The sequence below is a fragment of the Zonotrichia albicollis genome, chromosome 15 (genome assembly GCF_047830755.1).
Source record: "Zonotrichia albicollis isolate bZonAlb1 chromosome 15, bZonAlb1.hap1, whole genome shotgun sequence".
Lineage (NCBI taxonomy): Eukaryota > Metazoa > Chordata > Aves > Passeriformes > Passerellidae > Zonotrichia > Zonotrichia albicollis.
Window position 1 is genome coordinate 13,875,752 of NC_133833.1, and position 24,567 is coordinate 13,900,318.

Below are 24,567 nucleotides of genomic sequence, written 5' to 3' on the forward strand. Positions count from 1 at the left end.
CACACTCCCAGACCCAACAATACTCTGCCCTATACTCCCTCCATCCACTTTACCTTAGGTGCCAGGTTTGAGCAGGTCACCCAGCCTTTGATGCCATCTGTGATGGTGTGGGGAGGCAGGCAGCAGCTTTACCTGGAGGAGCAGGAAGCCCAGGGGAGGAGCAGATCAGTTAAACTACATTCCCTCTGAGGAAAACACAAGGGAAATGCCTTTCCCCTCAGCAGCAATGTTTTGAATCCCTACAGAGTTTCAAACCTTTGTGTAGTGCATATCAATGGTGGGCAGCTACAAGGAGCCACAGCTCCTGCTTTTGCCTTGGGGTTTGTTGGAGGCTCTGCTGTGAGCCTCCTAAAAAAACTTCCAGAGTCCTAAAGCAGCACAAAAATGCAGCTGTGGAACCACTGGAGAGAAGGTGCTGCATTGATGCAGGTGCTCACTGACATGCATGTGTACATACGTGTATGTACATATATATCTGTATATAGAGGGATCTGTATCTGGTTCTGCCATGTGCAGAGGGCTGGGGAGGGCTCAGCTCCCACAGCTGCTCAGTGTCCAGCACCTGATGGGGTGGGCACCAGCTGGCACTTCACCAAGTGCACACCTGTGCAAACACTCTCCCTGTGGCTGAGCACTGCCCACAAACACACCAGGCCTGGCGCTGCTGCCAGCAGGGTGACAGCCATGCATGTCACCAGCTGCCCAGCCGTGTGCTGTGCTCCCTGTGCCCCACCCGTGCCATGGAGCTCTCCCTGCCCCCGGGGCTCAGAGCCAGGCCCTGTCCCACCCTACCTGTGCCAGCTGGCAGGCTGGGTGGCAGCGGTGACAGCCAGGTCCTGCTCGCGGGGCCACCTCAGGGGCAGAAGTCCAGTGGTGGCCACAGTGACCAGTCCAGCTCTGGGGCCAGAGCAGCAGACCCAGGTGTTCCTCCAGGCACAGGCATGGCAGAGGCTGCCACGCTGAGCTGTGGCCTCCAGCAGGAGGGGGACAGCCCTCTGCAGGCACTCCCTGAGTCTCAGCACCCCGGGCCGAGGGGCAGCAATGGTCACAGCAGGGCTGTGGGGTGTCCATGTGTGCAGGGGTAGCCCAGAGCTCCCATGGGCTGTTCCATGGGCCATGCAGCCAGGAACAGGGCTGTGCTGCCAGGGCTGACCTCAGGGTGCAGGGCAGGGGTGTCAGGGCACCCCGAGGGGCCTCAGAGCTGGGCACAGGGTTCAGGCCCCTGCTGGGGAAACGGGGCCATGGTTGGGCTGAGGGTGGAGGGGGCACTTTGGAGCCCTGTCTGGGCTGGAGACTGAGGCATGAGGGGATCAGAGCCCTGGGACCCTCAGCTGTGTCCCTCAGAGGCCAGGCACTGGCTGTGGAATCAGTGCTGGGGGAGCCCTGGGGCAGAGCCATGTGTCAGTGCAGGAGGCCATGGGGCAGTGTCCCCTGCCCAGACAAGCAGCTGGAGCAGAGGATCAGAAGGTCTGAGCTGGCTGTTGGAGTGTGGACAGCACCCCTGAGGGAAAGGGGACAGGGCCAGGTGGGATAACAGGGCTGGCAGGGCAGCTGCCCTGTCCCACACTGCCAGGGCTGAGCCAGAGGTGGCAGCCAGGGTCAGCCAAGGGTAAAGATCATCAGACACATCCATCAGACACAGCCATCAGACACATCCACGGCGATGAGGTCCATGGTGGAGCCAGGAAGGTGAGCCAGCCAGGAAGGGAGGTCAGGATCAGGTCCAGGGACAGCAACCAGGGTCAGCCACAGTCTAAGGATCACCAGGCAAGTCCATAATGACAGCAAAGGCCGTGGTCAGGCTGGGAAGTCAGTCTGTGGGCCAAGGTCCAGGGTCAGATCACTGGGGTCAATAGCCAGGCACAGGCATGGCTGTTGCTCTGGCCAGGCCCCAGCAGCAGAACTTCCACCCACTCTCCAGCAGGGATGGCCAGGGCCTCCGTGCCAGGGCACACAGCAGCCACTGCCCCACAGGTGCTCTCTAAGCTGTCCCCAAGCCCATGGAGTGAAGCCCCATCACGTTGAGGATGGAGGAGTGCAATAATGACACTCATTTTCCCTTTGGTGGCAGCAGCAGGGTGCCCATCTGTCACAGGCAGAGCAGCAGCTGGGCTGGCAGGAACATTGCCCAGCAGCTGCTCCAAGCCAGCTTCCCCCCAGGATGCCCAGAGCTTTGCTGGGTGCCAGTGAAGGATGTACCTGGAAGAGCCTGTTGCACTCCATGATCATGTGGGCCAAGCCCTGCGTTGCTGCCAGGTTCTCGTTCAGCTCCCTCTGGTCTGGCTTCCCCAGGCTGCACTTCCTCTGGCTGGACCTAGGAGAGGGGAAGGTGAGAGGGAGGCTGGGTGAGCAAAGTGCTGGGAACCACACAAAACACTGCACTGTGCCATGCAGGGCTCATGCAGTGTGACCACTGAAGGTCATTTCCCTCCCAGCACATCCCAAAGGTGTCCAGGGCACTACAGACCAGTAGAAATGGACACCCAAGAAGGGCAAGTCAAGGAATTTATTCCCCAAACACACCATCACACCCTTGGCCAAGAACAACAATGACCCCAAGCTTATTTACATCAATACCAAGCTCCTTTGATACCTCCAAAGCACAAGCAGAACCTTTTAAATCCTTTGGCCCAAACCACACCCCACACATTTCAAAAACAGTCCCCTCTTTTAATTCATACAAGTGGTATTACATCATTACTCCTGGCTTCTGAAACTTTCATCTATGTACATTCCTGCCAAAGGGCTTGAAAATTGGGTGGAAGATAATAGTCCTGAGTGCTGCTCCTCAGAGTCAGACCTGTCAGCTGGAACCCTTTGAAGTGGGAACCCTGCACCAAGGCATTAATGCACAGTTACAGCAGAGCTACAGCTTCAAAGCATCCTGCCTTCTAAACACTGACAACAAAGAGAAAACCCCACTGCTATCTTTGGTGCTAACATTTCAGAGCAGCGCTGATGTAAAGCAAAGAGGAGCAAGTCCTGGAGTGTGGCTCCCAGGAGCTCAGACAGCCCAGCAATGCAGCAGGACCTGCTGCCACCACTGCACCCCCTCCCCAGGCGCCCTGGTGGTGGCCCCGTGGCTCCCTTGTGTGCCAGCTCAGCACAGGCATGCCTGAGGCATTTTCTGATGCTTTGTGACATTAAAAAGAAAATCCTCAGTGTTTTCTTTCCCTTGCTCTGTGCTATGCAGAGCCTGAGAGATGCCAACAGCACATCTGACAGCTTTGCTTTGGGACAGTCCTCCCCTGTAGATTCACAAGTGAGCGCTCAGCTCGCTGTGCTGTCGGGGGCATGATGCTCCCTGCTCAGCCAGCTGGGCTCTCCTGCCCGGGTCTGGCTGTCCACAGCCCAGCACAGCACACAGCCCTGCCTCAGGAGCCAGATAAGGCACGAATGCTCTCAGAGATTATTTGTCTGCTTTGGCCCAAGGGCACCTTCCTCCCTGCACGTACAGACAGGGGATGTTATGCAACCCAGATACTTTTACTTCTTAAGATAAATTTACAGAATCTCCTGGCTCAATTTGGCAGGAATGAGCCCCTTATCACCCAGCAGAACCAGTGCCAGCAGCTGCTTCAATCTGCCAGGTATCTGCAGGGCCTTGAGGCCACACCTGGGCTCAGGTGGGCAGTGCAGGAGCACATTTCCAATGGCCAGCAACACTTTAAGCTAGCATTGAGCCTCATGCTGGGCTCCTGAGCAACCAGGGGTGAAGGACACACACGCAGAGAATGGTCAGGAGCACAGCAATGGGGCCTTAGCACAGCCTCTGCACTGGGCAGAGTGACCACACTGCTCCATGCACTGCAGGCAGCTCCTGCTGCACCTCAGCAACCAGACTGAAGGCAAACCCATGGCACACACAGCCCATTTCCCCCTCAAAATCAGACACTGAGCCCAGGCCAGCTACAGAAAGCACTGCTCCAGCAAGAGCACTGTGGACAGCAGCAGTGCCAATACCTGGTAGAGGAGGAGGAGCTGTCCCGCCTCAGAGTGTTGAGGTGAAACAAAGAAGGAGCCAGACAAACTGCAATGTTGGTTGGGGTCATCTGGTTCTCCTCAACAAAAGCCACCACGTCTCGCAGGAAGAACAGGAGGATTTTCAAAGCTTCTCTGTTTTCCTTTGGGAGAAGGAGAATAGCAGCCTGGACAGCCTGAAACTGCTCGTCCTTTGGCACGTCTGGAAACACAAACCATTACAAGAATCCTGAAAACACAGACCATGACAAAAACCCCTCGTGACCTGCAGAAGGAGCATCCATCACAGGGTCCCCAGCAGGGCTCTGAGCCTGTAGGTCCATCCATTTCCTTGTTCCAAGCTCACAGCAGACAAGGCAAGGCCATTATCCCACCAAACATGAACCATTTCTCCTGCTGCCTGTCAGGTGCATGTTCACACCCAGGGATGCTGCTGCCTGACTTGCCATTTATCTTGAACACCATGCTAATGAACACATCCTGAACTGAGATACAATCCAAATAAGGAGCTGTCTCCCCATAAAATATTACTCTGCAGTGATACTCTGGAGCTGCTCTACTGTCTTTTCCTTTCAGCTTCAAGCACGAAGAGAACAGATGCTCTCAGATAATTCAGAGAGCAGTGTTTTGCCAACAGATTTTAATTCACACTAACCCCCAGTGAGACTGTCTGGCCACACAGCTCTGGCAGGAGGGTGGGTCTGGTTCATCCTGCCATACATCCCCAGCACAAAGATTTCTCCAATTAACAAACACCACTGCAAAGGGCACAAGATCACTTGTCCTTCCCTTCAGGTAGAAGCACATACACAGAACACACTCCTTGGTGAAAGCAGCATAATTCTTATCTCCAAAAGAGTAATTTAACCTGTGCACTTGCTCCAGAAGATGGGTGAGAGGGGTGAATAGAACTTGGGCATTTGCTGTTTCTCTCCCAAAACAAGAGACAGGAGGTAGACAGTGGCCGGATTACAATAATTGGAAGAAATCCTTTGGACATGGGAATTGTAGATCTCCTTACAAAGGAGGATTTGTGAATGCAAGAAGAAAACTTATTTCAAATAAATAAGTAATTTTCAGACAAAATTTTAAAACCTTGGCAGGTGATGAAATAAAATCCAACAGAACTTTCATGAAGCTATACTGCACACAGAACAGCAGCTGCTCACTGACTTAGGTCAATAAAAGCCCCATGGGTTAGGCTGCAATACCAGTCCTCTCAGAAAGCTCACAATTTGTCTTTCAAAAGCATTTCTCAGAAGCAGAAGAAACTTGTCTGTCCTAACAACATTATCAGCCCTACTTCAAGGTCCTTTCCCAGTCCATCTGCTTTTGGAAAGTGAATTCCTTGAGGGCAAAGTACTGGGAAGAGAACCTGTTTAAATTGCATTAAATGCAATATTTCAGCTTTGAGTTTCCTTGGTTTTTGGGTTGAGTCTCAAGGACAGTAACAGTGTGAGCACAGGCAGAAAGCTGCTGGCATTTCCCAGCTGTTTCACAGCAGCTGTTCTTGGGCACCTTAATAAAGAAATACATCAATATATCAGGTCTTCTTGCTCAAGCAGCTATGCCATGCCATGAACAAGGGGACCAGGTTATTTCTTAATTTTGCATGAGGAAATAACTGTTTAAAAGCACAGTTTAAGGGGGTTGCTGCAGCATTTCCTTACACTCATGCTTGAGAGAAGAGAACCAGCTGGTTCAGAGGAGGCTGAAGGGAAGCTCCCAGGTCCAGAGCCACAGGAACTCATCTTGTCAGAAATGCCCTGCCTGCCTTGTCCCTTCTGACTGCAGGGGACTTGGCACGACTCCTGCCTGGCCACTGCCTTGTACAGCTGAATATTAACATATCCAAGGCACTGGAAAATGGCAGTGTTAGGTACAGGGAACAGGACAGAAGATGTCATATGGACTCTATCATTCACAAGGCTAATTCTTTTTTATTAAGAAACCCATTGCTTTATTTATACCCTAGTCACTACAGGTGGACTTTATTGGTCCTTTAATTAAAACACCATCACCATTGGCCAATTAAGAAACCACCCTTAGGTAAACAAATCTCCACAACACATTCCACATGTTCACAACACCAGGTGCAGCAAGTTGGGCTAAGAATTGTTTATCATTCTTCTCTCTGATCTTCTCACAGCCTTTCCCAGGACAGTGCCTGGGAAATCTGTGTGTTATTCCCTGTGGCCAGAGAGCTGGGAAATGCCAGCTCTGGGTACCTACACTGGTAGATGTGCAGGAAGGATTCACAGAGCCTGCTGGTGAAGATGGGCTCGGGGAGGTCTCGGAAATACTGCTTCACCATGTCTGCCACGTCAAAGGCTGACTGCCCCTCGTAGCACACATTGTTTGGGCTGGTTTCATTCATTTCTCTTAAAGACAGGATCCTGGATTTAACGCCCGATTTTCGGAACAGGCCGACCTGTGGGTGAAAGGAATTATTAAAGACAAAGAGAGGAGTCATAGGGAATCAAAATTTTGACAAATAAGCGATCCTTCACCTTCCTTCCAATAGCAAATATCCTGCGGCAGTGGGACTGAACACCAAAATACTTTTGTATCATTGACTGAACACCAAAATACTTTTGTATCATTAGAAGCTACATGGACATTTCTCTAAAGCAAGCCATGTCTGGTACCCACAGAATCAGCTGTGACATACCAATTTTCATGTTTGCTTGGCTTTTATTTCATACAAAAGTACTCATTTTGCCTTTTAAAATCACTACCATTGACACATGTCCATTCTCTTGGGCAGGCTGTGCTCACACATGGCAACTCTTAAGTTTCAAATTCACCAATGTGTGTCCACCAAACACAAACATACATCAGCTGCTGGCTTACACAAACTGACTCTGAGATCCACAAAGCTCCCTGTAACACCTGATACATCCATTTTTCTAATGGCAAAGGGCAGATGCCATTTGGAGGGAAATTTTGATGTTCTTTTTAATGTGATTGTCAACTGAGAGAGATTTAGGAGTTTCCCATGAGCTCAACACACCAAAATTTCTGGTGACAGTTTTACTCTGTGCCACTGAGGCAATATTTACACTCTCTGGTTTATTTATATGAACTGAATGGATACCATAACCTCAAAATGAAAAACGCTTGCATTGTCACTTCACAGAAGTGAAGTCACACACTTTTGCACTTTGGCATCACATAACACATCGAGACAATGGCAAAGCACAAGAAGAATAGTGCTCTCTTTAACTAATGTCTCATGTCATAAGGTCTTCATTTCTGCAGCTATGCTATGGAAATACCATATACAGCACACACTTCTCTGCCATCTCCACTCAGGGGATAAACACACGGCTGAGCTCCAGGAAAAGTTGTAACAGGCACTGCTGTAATGTTTTCTCTCTGCTTGGTGATACATTTCAGCTGAAACAAGACTAATTCTCATGTTAGCTCTGGCACTACCAGCAGCCACCGAACAGAGGAACAGTGACATTGGCAGGTTTGCCTCCCTGGGGAGCAGAGCCATGACACCTCCCCAGGCAAAGGCAGCCTGCACCAGGAGGGTTTCACTGAGGGAAGGCACAGAAACACAGCACAGGGCTAAAGGCATTCCCAGAGGGGACCAGCACTGGCATTTCCTCACAGGCCACCTGCTCAGAGCTACACCCTTCTGCCTACTCAGAGCCTTAGGGGTAAAGATGTCCTTCAAAAAAGCATTAAAAAAAGTCTGCTTCCCTGGAGCAGATCTGCTCATGGCCCAGAGCTCCTCTGGGCAGCCCTGAGTTCATACCTGGTCGAGAAAGTGGCTTCTCAGGTACTCCAGGGCTTGCAGGATGCCATTGGGCAGGGGGTGGCTTGTTCGCTGCATGTTCAGCAGTAAAGGAACCCCAAACACATTTTTGTCCTTGTAGTCCGAGGCTTTGGGCTTTTTAATGAACTTTGGTATGGTCCTGGAAACGAAAACCAGTAGATGCAGCTTACCAGGTGTGCAGCACATTGCACCTGCTGCTTCACACTCATCAGAAAGGGCTGGGCTGCACTTTGTCACAGCCCCAAACACACACAGCACCAGGAGGGAGAGAAAATCAGCAATTACAGGGATGACTTCCTCTTTTCATTGCTGAAATTAACTTTAATAAAGCATTCTCATTGGAATTACATTCCATCCCCTTATGGGACTGCAGGGTTTTTTATTCCTTCTATATTCAAGTGCCAGTTCCCTATCACAAAATGTATGTAAGTCCTCTGAGTGTCTGAATTTGTCACTGGTTTAGTTCAAACAGACAGTGCTGAAGGGCTGGATTCTCAGTCCCACAGTCCCTGGGATGGTCCCCTGAAAAAGCCATGCAATTGGGCAAACTTAAAGAGAAACTGTGATGTGCCTTAACAGCAGCAAGGGGCCAAAGTACAGCCCACAGCAGAGGAAATCCTAGAGCCATGGAAACAAGCATGAGGCTGCTAGCAATTTAATAGGATAAAATTCTTCATCCTGAACATGTGCAGTGCAGGCAGACAAGGAAACTCACATGCTTACATCAACCCCTTTCTTTCCAGCTCAGGTTGTTTTAATATCACACAACTTACCAGTTCCAGCCCTGCTTACTGGACGGGGAATATCTGTCCATTAGAGCTGTGAGTTTCAGCAATGCCAGCTTTTGTGTGCGGGCCAGCTGGGCAGCTGACTGGCCATCAGTCTGCAGGGAAAGGCTTTCCAGGTTCTCTTCCACACACCAGTGCTGCTTCCCATGCCTATGGGACAAACATTGCTTAACCTTAGGAACATTTCCACCATCCCTGTTTCCTACCTGCACCTGTGAAGCACCCAAGACTCTAAATGACCTGCAGTTATTTGCACTTAACCAAGGTGCTTCCCATCCAGGAGGGGCTCTGGCAATACAAACTGTTTCCCTGATTCCTGAGTGCTCATGCAGGTTATGAGTGTCCCTGTTCAGCAGAGGTCAGATATTGGTACCTGTGGAGCAGTACCTGCCACCAGCAGACGCTGCTGCCTAGGACAGACTCTGTTCTGGTAAATCAATTATATTTGAGTGGACAGAATCAAAAGCAAACCCAAGGATGGCTGACCTGTTGGTGTTTTTAGAGTCTGTGATGTATGCCAGCTCTGCAGAACCAATCTCCTTGCCCAGGCCACAGCTGCTCTCTCCCCCAGCCTCCCCTGCTGCCTTATCTTCTGAGCCCTCTGCTTCAACAGAGCTTTCCTTAGGGGAGGGTGGACACAAAGAGGCCAAGTCACTAGCAAAGTCAGAATCCCCATCATCTGAGAACTTCTCAGTCCACTGATCCACCAGCTTTTTGAGGCCATTGACATCTGCAATGACACTGTTCAGCTCTGAGAAAACGTCATCGTCGCTGAGCTGCTCCAGGCCCTGCAGCTCGGGGCTGGGCATGTTGTCATACACACTGAGCCTCTGATCCCTGCCCAGCACGGGGCTCCTGGTGCCCCTGGAGCTGCTCCTGCTCCTCCTGCACCCGTGGAAGCTCCCAGTCCTCCAGTTGACAGAGGAGCTGTCTGCAGACGGGGAGCTGTCTGTAAGCACTGTGGGGAAAGTGCCAGGTTTGTGGCCTTGTGGTATTTGAAACATCTGGCTCTTTGGTAATGTCACGTCATTTTTTAGGTTTTGCTGGGATAGATCATTCCCCAGCAGCAGCTTGCTGGTGTCCATGTGCTCTGCATGCATCCTCCTTCCTTCACAGGGGCTGCCTGGTTTTGTAACAGGCCTTGCAGTGCTCCCTGTGCTGCTGTTCACAGACTGATTGCTGCTATTGCTGCTCTGGGGAGAAATGGAGGAATTGTTCTTTGTTCGGATGCCAGAGAGGTCAGAAATATTTACACAGTTCAGCATCTTCATCTTTTCTTCATTAAGTCCTTCCAGAAGAACAGGTTCACTTATTATGGGTTTGGCCTTTGACTGACCACTCCTTAAATTGCAGCTCCTTAAGTGCAGCTTCTCCATTTTCTTTAGAAGGCTCTTCCTCTTTTTAGATGGTGACTTATCCAAAAGCTTCTCCTCACTGGTGATATTTAAAAACTCACTGGGGGGAGGAGAACAACTAAAAGCAGAGTCCAGTGAAGGTACCTTAACTGAGGAACACCTAGAGGAGCTCGTGCTGGTTTCCACATCTTCAAAAGGTTTCTGGGAGTTAACAATGTCACTGTCAGCACTGCTGGTGCTGTGAACTGAGGACACATCGTGCTTCTCACCACGATCCAGACAGACACTGTCCTCATTGCTGATGGTTTTCAGCACTGGGGTGGGAGCTCCAGCCCCCTGCTCTGCTGGGAGAGCTGCCAGGCTCCCGACGCGAGACCAGCGCTGGCTGCACCTCTCGTAGGCCCACCTGTCACTGATGGCACAGGGCTCATCATCCTCGGAGTCATCACTCTGGGAAGGAGAAAAAAAAAACAACACAAATTCAAGGGCAAAGTTTGGCAAATTTTAAATTACAAAAAGCAGTTTAATATATAAAGTAGACTTAAATTTTCTGCCGATTTCTGAAACCCCCACAACCAACACAGGGAAATGTGACCATGCAGACACTGAAGATCTGCCCTAAGTTAGTTGAAAAACATGCTGACAAATGATGCCCAAGCATGCTGATGAATCTGGGAAGCTGACCACAGGAAAAAGTGACAGATTTGATCTAAGGATGAAAAATCCTGCTTTGTGGCAAATCCAAGGGTTTTGAAAGATGATTGTATTGGGTTTACACTGCCTTTCCTAAAGTCAAACAAATCAAGCACTCTCACACTTCTGTGACCAAAACCCATCCATTTTCAGGTAAAGATGTGTTTAGCTGTGGGGCTGTGGCAGCATCAGTACCTGTGCACCCTTTTGGAGCTCCCACCTGCACCAGGTGCCCTTTGCTGGATTGTCCCCACTCTGAGGGAACACTGGGACAGTGAAACATTGCAGAGATGGGAGCCACCTGCCTCTTCTCCCGCCCCATTCTGCCCCAAGAGAGAGCAGAACTCTCCAAATCCCAGACATTTTCTCAGAATTTGGCATTATTTTCTCCTAGTCCTGCAGTTAATCTCCAGTGGCTCAGAGGTTTGGCAGAGCTGGGGCTGCCCAGCCAAGCTGGGGGCACCACTCTGATTTAGCTGCAGTGGCAGAGCACAAAGACAGCACAGCTAAAACCTACCTAGATTGTATGGGCTGAGCATTTGGATTGCCCTTTAGATTTCTTTGTGTAGTCAACAGGAGTGAAATTTCACTTTCAGCAGTTAAATAAGGTGGAAAACCACATAGGAGAGCAATGATAGCCATGATGGGCCTTTGGGGCAACTTCTCCTCCCCCAGTGAATTTTTGGACAGTAACCTGTGTCAAATCAAATTTTAAAAGTGTTTCAAAAGCCACCCCTAACCTACCTTGCAAAGTTTCAAACATTACATAGCAGCAATCTCCATCCCTATGTTTTCTCAACATAACATGCAAATAGCGGAGCTTTGTGGGATGGAATAGAAAAGAATGTTCAGGAATTGCTAATCCTTCATGCACTTTTGAACCCAGGTGTTTGATACAACAGCTCAACACATGTTTAATCAGAACAGGAACTGTATGTTACAGACATACCCGATTCCTGTCACGGCTTATTTCCACTTTCATTGATGCATACTTGTTCAATGTGTTCAACCTTCTAGGGTTTGAGAAAAAACACAGGGGTTTTACATTTCAGCTATTTTATTGCTTGAAAACAAACATGCATCAAACCAGTTGTGATCTTCTACCAGGGAGTCTTCACTATTGTCAGAGTGACATTCTGCTAGAGGCTCCCATACACTGGCCCCCAAAACCAGCACCAATAACAACACCATGATGTTCACACTTCCAGTTCTGCCATCTTAAAACTAGAGAAAACAATAATCAATCCTTTAATTTTAAAAAAAATCATATTATTAGTGCTAATGATTGTGAATATCTTCATATTGATTTAAGATTTTGACAATAAATGAAATTCTGCGTGGGCTCCTCAAAAAAAAAAATTTAAAATGAAGATGTTAATCTGTATCTCTGGAAGGACTCATTATCTATCATTTTAATTAAACCTTGTGGAATCAGTAAGGTCCCCACATTAGTCAATCACTTAGATGTCAAACAATAGGTGGCATCAACAGGAGGCACATTGAGAGTCTCCAAGGAGCACCCAGGACAGAAGTGACACCAAGAAACAAAATATACCCAAAGTTCTCTAACATCTGCTGTGCTTTAGAGATGTGAGTGTGAACAACTCCTCTTGGTCCCCAGGTGCAGGCAGAGCAGGAGCTCAGAAAGGACCAGAACACCTCGCCAGGAGAGGAACTTTGCAGTGCCCTAAGTGTTAGAAACCATCATTTCTGCTGAAGAAACTCTGCTGAACAATCTCGTGATGAGGAGCTGCAGTAACTGCAGCACCAGCTGAAGCAGGAGCCTCACACTGTCCTGGCTCTGATCCTGGGGAAATTCCACAGGGCCCTGAGCCTGACTGGGCACTGCCAGTGCAGGTTCACTTGTGTGCTCTGAACAGCTGTGGCAAAGCAGTAACTTCAAACCAGTACCTTTGCTTCTCACCAAAAAATATTCAGGAAAACAGAGCAGATCTCATGCAGATAATTTTTTTTCTGTCTATCTGCTGGAACAGGAGGTAGAGGAAGTTCCTGCACTCCACTGCACATGATCCTAGAGAGCAGCCTGCCATGCCTGCAGGGAACTGGTTATTTTTAATCAGCTTGCAGCCATTTCACATCATAAAAAAAATATATTTAATGCTCGGTGTAACATCCTTGAGAGCTTGGCTGAACAGGGAGCACAGACATGTGCTTACTTTACCTTTTAATTCCTAAAAAACCAATTTCAGTGGCACTAAACTGTGTCCTGAAGTGATTCCCTTCGCTCACAGATTTGGTGACTTTGTTCCTCTCTAACAAAAGCAGAGGCATGAAAAGATGAGTAACAAGTCACTGGGGGGCTGGGGGTATCAAAGATGATCCATGATTAATGTTTACCTGAACAGTGATTCAATTGCATCTCCATCTAAAAACTCATGATCTCTCCTCACAGTTTTTACATCAATGGGAAACTGCATATCTGTGAACAAAGAAGTTGAATCTGAAATCTGAGCTGTAATTGCAAAGACTTTCAGTTTTGCAGCTTATTTATCACAGGATGAAATGAAACTACTTCTATTTCTATAGCTGTGCACTCATGCAAACATCCTTCCAGCAAGTGAGGATCAGTTCCTTGGGGCAAGTGGGGGAATCAATGCAGGGATCTGCTTGCTGCTGTTGGTACAGGTGGACAAGCCCTTCTGCATTTCCAGGAGTTTGCAGTCACTGATGAGAAACACAAAATAACCTTTAGATTTGCTTTGGTTCTCTGCACCTTCTACAGGATAAAGCAGGGATTTATTTTTTTGCCATGGTGAGGTGCAATGCAGCACATGAGAAACACTCTCTGAGCTCCAGGGAGCCTGACACATCATGCTGGGCTGGGAGATGAAGAGTTCAGTGTTTCAGCTCCTGAGATTTAGCCTTGCACATGCGGGAAACACTGAGGTCCATATGTATTTTCTTAGCTTATTTTATAAGCTTTATTTTCCTAGCCAGGTCAGGAAACAGCATAAGCAGCAAGGTAATGCAGGGGATTCATTTTCCAGAAGCATGGCAATGCACATTTCCAACAAACAGCTTATGGAACGCAATCTGCTGTGGGCAGACAGGAAGCATTTCCAGGTTTCATTTTCCAGCTTTCAAACCCAGCTCTACTGGCTTGACTTCAAATTTTCAATTGTGCAGTGACTAGGAGAGGTAGGAATGAGAGCAGTTAATGTTGTTCTTTTAACTATGGTTCTTTGATAAAATCTTTCTTAAAAATAGGTTAGCTTTTGTTAATTTCAATGTTTGCAACAAAAACCATATTTTAAAGAAGAACAGTTTTAAGGTATATGCACAAGTGTGGCCTGAAAAATTCTACAAGCTCTCAACAAATCCATACCTCCTCCTAAGAAATAAGCACACTTTATAGTTTAAACAATATGAAAACATGCTGAAATTGCATTTTTGATTGGCTGGCTCCTGAACACTTATGATTGCAAGATGATTTTTTGCAACATTCTTTTTCAAAACACCAATAAAGCAATCTCACTCAGATCACAGGCTGGAGAGCCTCAGAGGAGTTTTGGTTGCAATCAGTGGTTGGAAACATCACTTCCAGCACCCCAAGGAAAAAAGTCTGAAAAAATTATAAGCAACTAAAAATAACAAAAGCTGAAATTTGACTGAGTTACAGTCTAACAATAGGAAAAGAAAACCAGGGAAGATTTGGTCCTTTAAAGAATTGTACTGAGTCCCTGCTGAGATGTCCCTTCTGCAAGAAATCACACCAGGTCACTCCTTCCCTCCAGGTTGGCATGAAGATATAACAGAATTTGGAAGTGCTTCCATCAGAAGTGTTAGGTTCTAAAATATATTATTTATGTGAACAATTCCACTCAAATTCAGTGTCAGCTGCTTGGCAAGTCTTTGTGATCATACCTTCAAACAGCTGAGCATACTGGGGAAATCCAGCAGCTCTCAGCCAGTCGCAGGCTTCTCTGGCTTCAATTTCTGCAAGGAGAACACACAGTGGTTCATGGACAGTGCACAGCAGAGGCAGTGAGAAGCTAATTTTACCTGGCACACTCTCTGAAATTTTGTGTGTTAATGTTTTGCTAGGATATTGCTAAAAAGGAATAAATCTTTGTCTCCAATGCACGTAGCTCTGCAATACTCATTCACACTATTGAGATAAGCAAATATAGCACTGATAGATTTGAACACACACTTGGGATGTCACACAGGGGGGTAAATCAGCTGCCCCTGAGCTGGGGGCAATGGAGCATCTACTGCCAGCAGAAACGAGTGACCAGAGCAGGGTGTGGGGCTCACATCTGTGCCCTCACATGGCAAAGCCTGCTCGTGCATTCCAGCGCTGAGAGATGGTGATAAGACACAAACAAGCCCTATAAATAAACTTAAAATGCTCTCACAACTTTAATAACACTGGCCACAGCCTAAGCATTCCCAGAACAAGAGTTCTCAGGAGTACCTGTTGCTAGGCTCTATCAATATTTATTTCCTTGCCAACTACCTCCAGCCCTTGGCAGTGAGCACAGCAGATGTCAGGAACTCGCTGCTCGCTCTGTGACAGCTGGGCAAGGCTGTGGCCAGCACTGCTGGAACATCCCACAGAGGCAGAGCAGAGCCCAGCTCGCAGAATCACACACACTCTCTGAGCCCAGCCCCACAGAATCACACACACTCTCTGAGCCCAGCCCCACAGAATCACACACATTCTGTCAGCCCAGCCCCACAGAATCACACACATTTCTGCGAGCTCGGCCCCACAGAATCACACACATTTCTGCGAGCCCAGCTCACAGAATCACACACATTCTCTGAGCCAAGCCCCACAGAATCACACACATTCTGTGAGCCCAACCCCACAGAATCACACACATTCTCTGAGCCAAGCCCCACAGAATCACACACATTCTGTGAGCCCAGCCCTACAGAATCACACACATTCTCTGAGCCCAGCCCCACAGAATCACAAACATTCTGCCAGCCCAGCCCCACAGAATCACACACATTCTGCGAGCCCAGCCCCACAGAATCACAGAAACAGGCAGGTCAGCATGGGTATGTGCCCTCAGGTCTGATCCCTGAGCACTGCAAGTGTCTGGGGCTGTGGAAGAGGAGAGAATCCCCAAATGCATTTCTGCAGGTCTGTGGGCACCCCAGTGTGTGTTACACCAGACACCAACCTAAAAGCAAAGACTTCTTGGAAAGGAGCATTGCTGAGCTACCTGAAAATCCAGCATGCTCAGTAGAGAGAAATGTTTTCAAAGCACATTAAAGAGTAGCATGATAGGCCAGAGGAACAGAGCTGTTCCTTAAAACTATTTTCTTTACACACACACTCACAGATTAGGATTCCAGGGCACTTCACATTCATACCTGTTCAAATTCACTGCTTGCCTTGCTCAGGCTTCTCAATTGTAAGTCATCAGTGCAATCAGACACTAACCAAAAAATATCACACAACTTCCAGGCTACTTTTCTACTTTAAAACTTAAAATTGTTTCCATTATCACTTAATCAAATTGGACAATGCTGTTCTAACAGAGGCTTCCCTGCACAAAACTGTATGGCTTTTTCATCTGAGAATAAAGTCATAAAGACCAGGATATTTTTACACAAAACAGATGGATGACACTTTTTTTTCCTACTGCAGAACAGAAACTAATTTCTTCTACAAGAAGGAATATATATCCACTAGCCTATATCCACCATGCCTATATTTAGTGCTATATTTAGTGCCATCATTTATCATAATCTTTACCACAACACAGCATTTACTGGAGACAACAAAAGACAAGCATTGTATTCACAGGGAAGAAGGAAGAAGGAAAAGGAAAAGGAAAAGGAAAAGGAAAAGGAAAAGGAAAAGGAAAAGGAAAAGGAAAAGGAAAAGGAAAAGGAAAAGGAAAAGGAGAAGGAAAAGGAAAAGGAAAGCTATTTGTAGAAAAGAGCCCTGAGGATGACCAGCCTAACACTAAAAGTTTTCACAAAGTGATTTTCATTTAGAGAACCCCAGCAGATCCACTCAGTCATCTCAGCTGTGGAGAAAATGTAGCTGCCCTCATTCAGACCTCAGCCTGAGCACAGCAATCCTGAGCTCAGACAGGGATTCTGTAGGGGCTGAAGCCTTCCCAATTCCCAACACATTAAAAGTACAATTCCATTTTTAGACCAAACCAAGCCATGAAAAGTGATGCAAAAGAGAACAGAAAAAATAAGGCAGAAAAATTTTGCACCTAGTGAGGCTATTTTCAATGAACGTGACTGAAAATACACACGTACAGGTGGCCTCTTCATAGAACAAAGGACAGAGGAGCTGGGGGAATTTGCTGATGGAAATCTCCAGGCCTTTTAACATACCTTTGCACAATCACAGGGCATGTTTGGATTAGATATTGGGAAGAAATTCCTCCCTGTGAAGGTGCTGAGGCCCTGGCAGAGGGTGCCCAGAGAAGCTGTGGCTGCCCCATCCCTGGATATGTTCAAGGTCAGGCTGGACAGGGCTCAGAGCAACCTGGCCGAGAGCAGAGGATGACAATTTTTAACATCTTTTGAGTGTTTTCTGCACAACTGAAATAGCAGAGCAACCTAAATGTGTCACCTCCTCCTCCTCAACTGATTTCATAATTAAGCAGATGGGGAAAAAAAATCCTGCAAAACTTAATATTCCTAGTTTAGAGGCTGCCAGCAGCTCCTCCATGCCAAGGCAGCTATTTCCCCAAGGCTAGGGGTGGTAGGTTACTACCAGATGTTTATGAGAAACAACACACAGCACATGGGCTGTGCCACCCTCTGGCTGTGCTGTGTCCCACAGGTACATTCTGTGCCCAGGCCCCTGCACAGAGCATTCAGAGTGCTGCCTGTGCCCAGCCCTGCCCCTTCCCCATGCACCCTCCTCCCTGCAGCCCCAGTGCCACCACCAGAGATGGAACACTGTCACAGACACATTTTCTGAAAAATCCTTTCCTTAGGATTTTTCCTCCTGAGAAACTGAGAGGCCTCAGGAACAAAATGTAAACAATGGTTATCTGCTGCTGTGGAATGCAACAGGTGCATCTGTGATTGGTCTCATGTGGTCGTTTCTAATGAATGGCCAATCACAGTCAGCTGGCTCAGACTCTCAGCCCAAGCCACAAACCTTTGTTATCGTTCCTTTCTATTCTTAACTTAGCTAGCCTTCTGAGATGAAACCTTTTCTTCTATTCTTTTAGTGTAGTTTCAATGTAATATATATCATAAAATAATAAATCAAGCCTTCTGTAACATGGAGTCAGATCCTCATCTCTTCCCTCATCCTCAGACCCCTGTGAACACTGTCCTGCAGCCTCCTGGGCTGAGAAGCTCTGTGTCCTATGTGAGACTGTCTTGAGAAAATTGCACCTCTCCTGCACCTCTCCTGGGCTGAGAAGCTCTGTGTCCCCATGTGAGACTGCCCTGAGTGCAGCCTGCAGGATCCACACTCCTCACCAGGTACCTGCAAACCAGGTGCTGCAATGTGAATTAAATCCCTGTCAGAATGAACAGCACTGCTAACCAGATTGTTTGCAGCAAAGGAAAGACATCTGTGCTGAGATTTGGGTATTTGGGCATTGTCTGAGATGTTTTCCTGACAAGAAGCACTTCCCTGACAATGAGGCAGAGGCAGCAACCCAAACCAGTGACAGCAGTGTACCCAACAGGCCAGGCAGCCTTGCTGTGAGGTGAGCAAACTCCTGCTAAAGAAGAACATCAAACTGTATTTCAAATTTTAAAGTACTCTAAATAAAATGGGAGAATATCAGTTTCTTTTTGAAAGCACAGCACAGGGAACCTTGCTGCCAGGATGCAGTGTGACTTTCAGCTGCTGCCAAAGCAGGAGACCTCTTCCATTGCCCAGCTGTGAGCTCCTACTCCTCACTGCCACCCCGAGCTGATGCCAGCAGGTCCTGTCAGCCAAACTGGCAGGAAATGAGTCACTCTTGTTTGGCAAGATGAGATTTAAGAAGTTTTAGCTTTCTGAATTGGTTACCACATGTTCTGATAGGTTCCAGTGGCAGGACCCACATGTTCTGATAGGTTCCAGTGGCAGGACAAGGGCAGTGGTGGGTCCAGGCCAGGGAGCTCAGCCTGCTGTGAAACCTTTACATAAATGTATTGCTTTTTGCAGATATGTCTCATTGTAGGTCTTTTTCAAAGCAGTTTTTAAACAGGTTTTTAAATCCAATGGTAGATGTATTGCTTCTATCTCCATCCAAAATAGTTTTCCAGTTTCAACAGGTAGGAATCACATGGTGATCAGGATTTCATGAATTAAAGGGATTTAAATCTGAACATCTTCCAAAACCATGGCAGGAAGAAGAACAGTTGGAGAGGTTTTCTTGCTGTTTGCAGCACTCCTGCACGAGTTACTGCAGGACCCCCCTTGTGCCCTTTTCTGTGGGATGCAAGTGTGGTGCTTGTGGCAAAGAAAGGATTTCTCAACATGCCCAGGAGTCAGGAGAACAGAGCAGAGGGTAGGACTGACTCCTCACTGACTGACATTGCACCACTCTGTAACGAAACAGAAACAATCCCAAAGGATATTGCTCTTTCCCAACCTCCCTCATTACACAGAGGACCTTTCTTTTCCTCTCTAAATGGCAGCAATCCTCCTCAGCAGCCAGAGCCAAGCAGGTGCCCAGGGTGCCCAGCTCCCAGCCTGCCTGCTGTGCCTCTCAGGGCAATGCTGCTGCCTCTCTCCTCTCTGACACCCCACACTGCCATCCCCAGCCCCCAGCCTGCCTGGTGTGCTTCTCAGGGCAATGCTGCTGCCTCTCTCTCTCTGACAGCCCTCACTGGCATCCCCAGCTCCCAGCCTGCCTGCTGTGCTTCTCAGGGCAATGCTGCTGCCTCTCTCCTCTCTGACAGCCCACACTGGCATCCCCAGCCCCCAGAACTGCAGCCAGCACAGCATCCTCATGTCAAACTCTGCCCCACATCCTCCTGCAGCTCAGGAGCCCTGGGCTGGGGACTGGCAGGTCCTTCACACCCTGACTCAGATCCTGTCCTTGCTGCTGGTGCTGGCAGCGCTGGAAGTGACAAGGGGCTTTCAGGTTCCATTTGAACATCACAGGATGAGTTTCCCATCGCATCTTTCTGGTTTCAGCATCTTCCTAGGGCTGTAAGAATTGATGTGACTTCCCTGTGACTTAAAGCTGCTAATGAGCCATTTCATGTTATGCTTTACACACACCCTGTAAAAAATGCATTTGCTGTGCTGGAACTCTGATTTCTGGATGTTCAGAACTGCATTTTACCTGTGACAGGATTTTTAATAACTGTTTTTATTTACATTATATCCCGTCACTTAAAAAGAGAGTGGGAACATGATGTCTGCTCCATGCTGGAGGCTCAAAAGCAATGCTTTCAAAGGAGGGTGTTTGCACTGACCAAGATAAGCAGCCAGGGACTTGTAAAACTGTCCAACTCTCCAAGAGCTAAGATGGATCATAAATAAGTGGAAATGTTTATTCTGTTTTCTCTTGTGCAATGCAAAATATCAAAGCTTAATTGTACTTTACTAACCCACTTGAGGAAGAAGGGGAAAAAAAAGATATTATAGCTTGGAATTTAGCCAGGATAATTTAGGCTCCATGCAGATAGTGAACATAAATGTCTGGAAAATGAAAAGGCCAAGATATTTGTCCTTTCATTCCTACTTTACTATCATGCTGGTGTTTTGGAACTGCAGCCAACTCTTCAGTTATCACAGCTGGGAACTGCAATGTATCCCAGAACTTTGTGGCAACCTTAATTGCATCTTTATCCAGCTCCTTGGCATCAGCTCCCAGGCTGATTACCAGGACTCCCAAGCTGATAGTAAAGCCTTTGCTCAGGTCCTTGTCATTTTCCTCCCCTCTTTGGTTCCTGGGACCCAGACAAGTTTAAAGGCATTTTCTTTGTAAACCACATTAACTGGCTTGTCAGTGCTGCCTGATCTTCTAATTGCTTCTGAGTGTGTTAGAGAAGGCAGTGTTTGCTCTATGGCAATTTTGAAGGGCTCAAGGAAAGTTGGTACCTAATTCACATCAACTTCAGGAGAAATGAGACTGTAACTCTCTAATTTCCAATCCACACTGGAAAATCCTTATCCAAGTAAGTAAGGGATTTATCTCCCTGCAATCTAATCCCAGATATGTTGCTTCACTGTGCTCCAGCGCTGCTGGCTGTGAAGCAGGAACAGATCCCACATTTCTCTGAGGCAGAAGCTCCTTATGGATGTTTGTGCACAGGACCCTTGTACATGATTGAGAAAAATTTGATGCAAGATTTCTGGAAGGAACTGTAGCAGGGAGGGTACTGCTGGCTGCCACTAGAGCCAATACCAATAAACATATATATATATATGTTTATAATAATATAATGTAGCACAGAAGTAACAAACCCCAAAACAAGTGAACTGTCTGTGCTCTTTCACTGCATAGCACTAAGTTTTCCTTAATTATACAAAATGCCAATAACACCACAGGTCCAACCTACATGTAAGGAACTATTTAACCCAACAGAGACTGCCCAGTAAGTGGTTGTAACTAAAAACAAGCTGGATTATTGCCCCTGCTAAGTCGGTGCTGAGCCTGCTGAGGCCAGGGCAGTGGACAAACTTTTACTGGGTCACTCTGCCCTGATGGAGCTTGTTGATATTCGAAGATATGCAATAAAATCAGACAACCTACCTGGAACTTTCCAAGCGCATCCAAAAAGTCAGCAAAGGCAGCAGCTACTGGAAGAGCATGATCCAAAGTGTTGACAGCCAGAGAGCTGCTGTCACACTAACAAAGCAGCGATGGAAACAGCAGCACACACTGGATCCTCACCTGGGGATGTCATCTGCCCATAGCCACCACTGGATTCTCACCCAGGGATGTCATCTGGCCACAGCACCCACTGGATCCTCACCTGGGGCTGTCATCTGCCACAGAACTGATCTGGATCTTCACCTGGGGATGTCATCTGATGCAGCACCCATGGGATCCTCACCTGGGGATGTCATCAGCACCCACTGGATTCTCACCCAGGGATGTCATTTGGCCACAGCACCCATAAGATCCTCACCTGGGGATATCATCTACCCATAGCACCCACGGGATCCTCACCTGGGGCTGTCATGAGCCGCAGCACTGACCTGGATCCTCCCCGGGGCTGTCACCTACCACAGCCCCGTGTCCCGCCGGCGCTGCAGTCGCTCGCTCCGCTCTCTCCGCTGTCTCCGCCCTTCCCGGCCGAGCCCCGCCCGGCCCCGTTCCCGACTCGTGCCCAGGAGGGCTGGCCCGGCTCCCTGCCGGCTGTCCCGGGTCCCTGCCCAGCCCTGCCGGCTGTCCCGGGTCCCTGTCGGGTGTCCCTGCCCGTTCAGAGCCGCTGTCCCGCACCCGCGCCCCGCACTCGTTCAGACCAAGGCAAATCGATACCCCCTGGTTCCCTTGCTGGCTTACCACCATGTTTTAAAGTTTTGTCAATTCCTCAAAGTTTTACAAAATCATCTCCGTTTCCCCCCCCTTTATTTCCCTTCAGAACTGTGCTGCCTCTGCCCTGCCCAAACACACCGGCCCGACGCGGCATCCCGAAGGAGATGCTGTGCCCAGGCACGGGAGGAACGGAGCAGAGCTGGGATTGGGGATCCATCCTAAACCCGAGCCCTCATCCCCGGTACCGAGTGTGCCCCAGCTCACGGTGCTCTGCAGGGCAGGTCCCTCGCCACAGTGCTTTTCATGGATCAGACACAACCTGGGCTTTATTTGGCTTATATGGACTTAGTCGGGACTAAAAAGGGTGTGTGGTCTGAAAAGCTCACATGCAGTTGAGCAATGAATCTGGGTGCTGAAATCATAATAGCATGTTTTTCAACCTCTGCAACAGACTCGACTTTTTTTGCATTTGCTGTAGTTCATTGCTGCTGTGATTTGACTTTATTCTTTTAATGATGCAGCACAAAATCTAATAAAAAACCCTGATCAGTCTTTGCAGCCTGAACAATCATCAGCAGGTACAGAGTGGCATGTAGGCTGGTCTCAGAAGAACATATCAAAAGCTTAAAACTAGTTCAGAAAAACTTAACCTTAAATCTCTAATAATTTTATATCTGCTGGACTGTCAGGCATTACATTTCAATAGGACAGATGGAAGGGTGGGATGCTGTTAATTTACACAGGTTGAAAGATAATTCAGATTCTGTGAACAACTGCAGGCTCTAAATTTCTGTAGAACAACTTCATGCAGTGTTTAGGTTCTTAAGAGTTTGGAGTCCAAAACACAGCAGGGAAAATAAGAATTTGAATGAAATGGATAAACAAAAGTTTTTAATTAAAATAAGTATTCTTATAGATGAAGAAATCTTTTTCCCAATCTCATTTAGGAACATCATATCCTAATGAAGTTATAATTTATGGGTGTGTTTCATTATCACTAGTTTTCTGTATTACAACAAAATGCAAAATTTGCACAGACCTATGATTTATTTTTGTGCAATTGCTTCCTAAATGGGCAATTTGTATGGCACAATGAAGAAGATGTTTGATATTGGCACTGGGTGACACAATACTAAAGAAATTAGGGTACTGTGATATATGGCATTAGCCATGATTACCTAAGAAAATGCTTTTTGCCAGACCCACCCAAAGCCATATAAAAAGTACACACCCTGCTCTGATTAAATTTGCAGCTATGTGCTTGGATTAGGAAGACAGAATGTATCATTTAAATCTGGGGATAACATCAGCAGACTGCTCCCATCCATAGAAATGAAATGCTCCAACCAGAGCCTGCAGTTTCTCTTTCCCACCCATTTTCCTTTGGGCATTTCCCATGAAATGACAGTGCATAACCCTAAAATGCTCATTTTCTTCCTCTTTAACAACAAACAACGATCTCCCTAGTTTTGTGTGGGTTCCCAAACATGGAAAGACTCATATAACCTTAGGAGTGAACGCTTTCAGTCCAACCCAGCATTGAGTGAGGAGTTCCTGAAGGCTCTGCAGGAAGGAAGCACATTCCTCCATTTTGATCATTTTATATATCCTAGAGGACAACAAACTCAGGGAATCCTGGCATCTGCCTCTCACTAGAGGAGGTCCAGCCCACACACAGGAGGTTCCATGCTGGAGTGAAGGGTGTCTGCAATAAGGATGTCTCTGATTCAGAAGGGGATTTGGGTATTTCACAGCCTCTCAAACCCTCCAGATGCAGCTGCCTGGCTGATGACTTGTGAGGCTGCTGCTGGAGGTTCCCAAGCTGGAGGGAAACACAAGAAAAGGTTTCCTGCTCACCTGGTTTCCCAGGTTTCTGCTCACCTTTTCAGTTCCCAGCTCTCCAAGGACCACAATAACATCACCTCAAAGCTTATGCCATTGTTTGGGACTGACACCTGGGAAATGGGATCATTTCCCCCAAACAGTCCTTGTTGCTTGATTTCCTGTTTTCTGGACCCACCTGCCCCCACTGAAGGCTCTCCAGAACTTTTCTGACGGGTTTCCTTCCAAGCCTTGGCCAAACTACAATGTGTAGTCAGCTCAAGCAGGGATTCTGCCCACAGCAGCTCCAAACCACTCACATTCCACCTCCCTCAAATGTGGTGAAAACAATCCTGGAGAGGGTCCTTTTAAACAACTTCACAAAGTGCTGCATGACCGATATTAATTGTTTTTAGAAAGGAGCCTGCTGTGCTGATCCCTCGCTCATGCTTTACCAAAACTCTGCAGAACCCCAAGTCACCAAAGCTGTTTCAGACACTCGCTGTGCCAAGCAATGGGGTCACTTCCCATTACAGCCAAGCTCCCTGCATATTTTAATTCCTGCCACTGGAATATTTCCTTACATTTACAAGAGATCACCTCACTTCTTCCTTCCCCTCTCTCCCTTTTACCACCTCCCTCAACACTTTCCATGAATCCAAGCTGAGTGACATTTCATTTCTAACTTTCTCCTGGTAAGATCCCAGAGTAATTGTTTTCTATTTCTTCTCTGATCATCTTGAGTTAAC

General features: G+C 47.6%; 1 protein-coding gene across 5 annotated transcripts in view; it reads right to left on the minus strand.

Annotated features, from left to right (window-relative positions):
• LOC102073746 (rho GTPase-activating protein 7) overlaps positions 1-24,567 on the minus strand; it is a 53,725-nt gene that overhangs the window by 5,077 nt on the left and 24,081 nt on the right. Inside the window, exons 1-12 of one of the 5 annotated variants that reach the window (XM_074551973.1) lie at positions 21,689-21,816; positions 14,490-14,561; positions 12,963-13,044; positions 11,554-11,617; positions 9,043-10,361; positions 8,542-8,706; positions 7,748-7,907; positions 6,214-6,412; positions 3,964-4,183; positions 2,200-2,314; positions 793-1,815; positions 54-132 (exon numbers count right to left, since the gene is read on the minus strand). In XM_074551973.1, coding sequence (XP_074408074.1) covers positions 1,798-1,815; positions 2,200-2,314; positions 3,964-4,183; positions 6,214-6,412; positions 7,748-7,907; positions 8,542-8,706; positions 9,043-10,361; positions 11,554-11,617; positions 12,963-13,044; positions 14,490-14,561; positions 21,689-21,701 — 2,427 coding nt within the window. In that variant the 5' untranslated portion in view covers positions 21,702-21,816 and the 3' untranslated portion in view covers positions 54-132; positions 793-1,797. The other 4 variants (XM_074551974.1, XM_026791390.2, XM_074551975.1 and 1 more) reach the window with 4 other exon arrangements.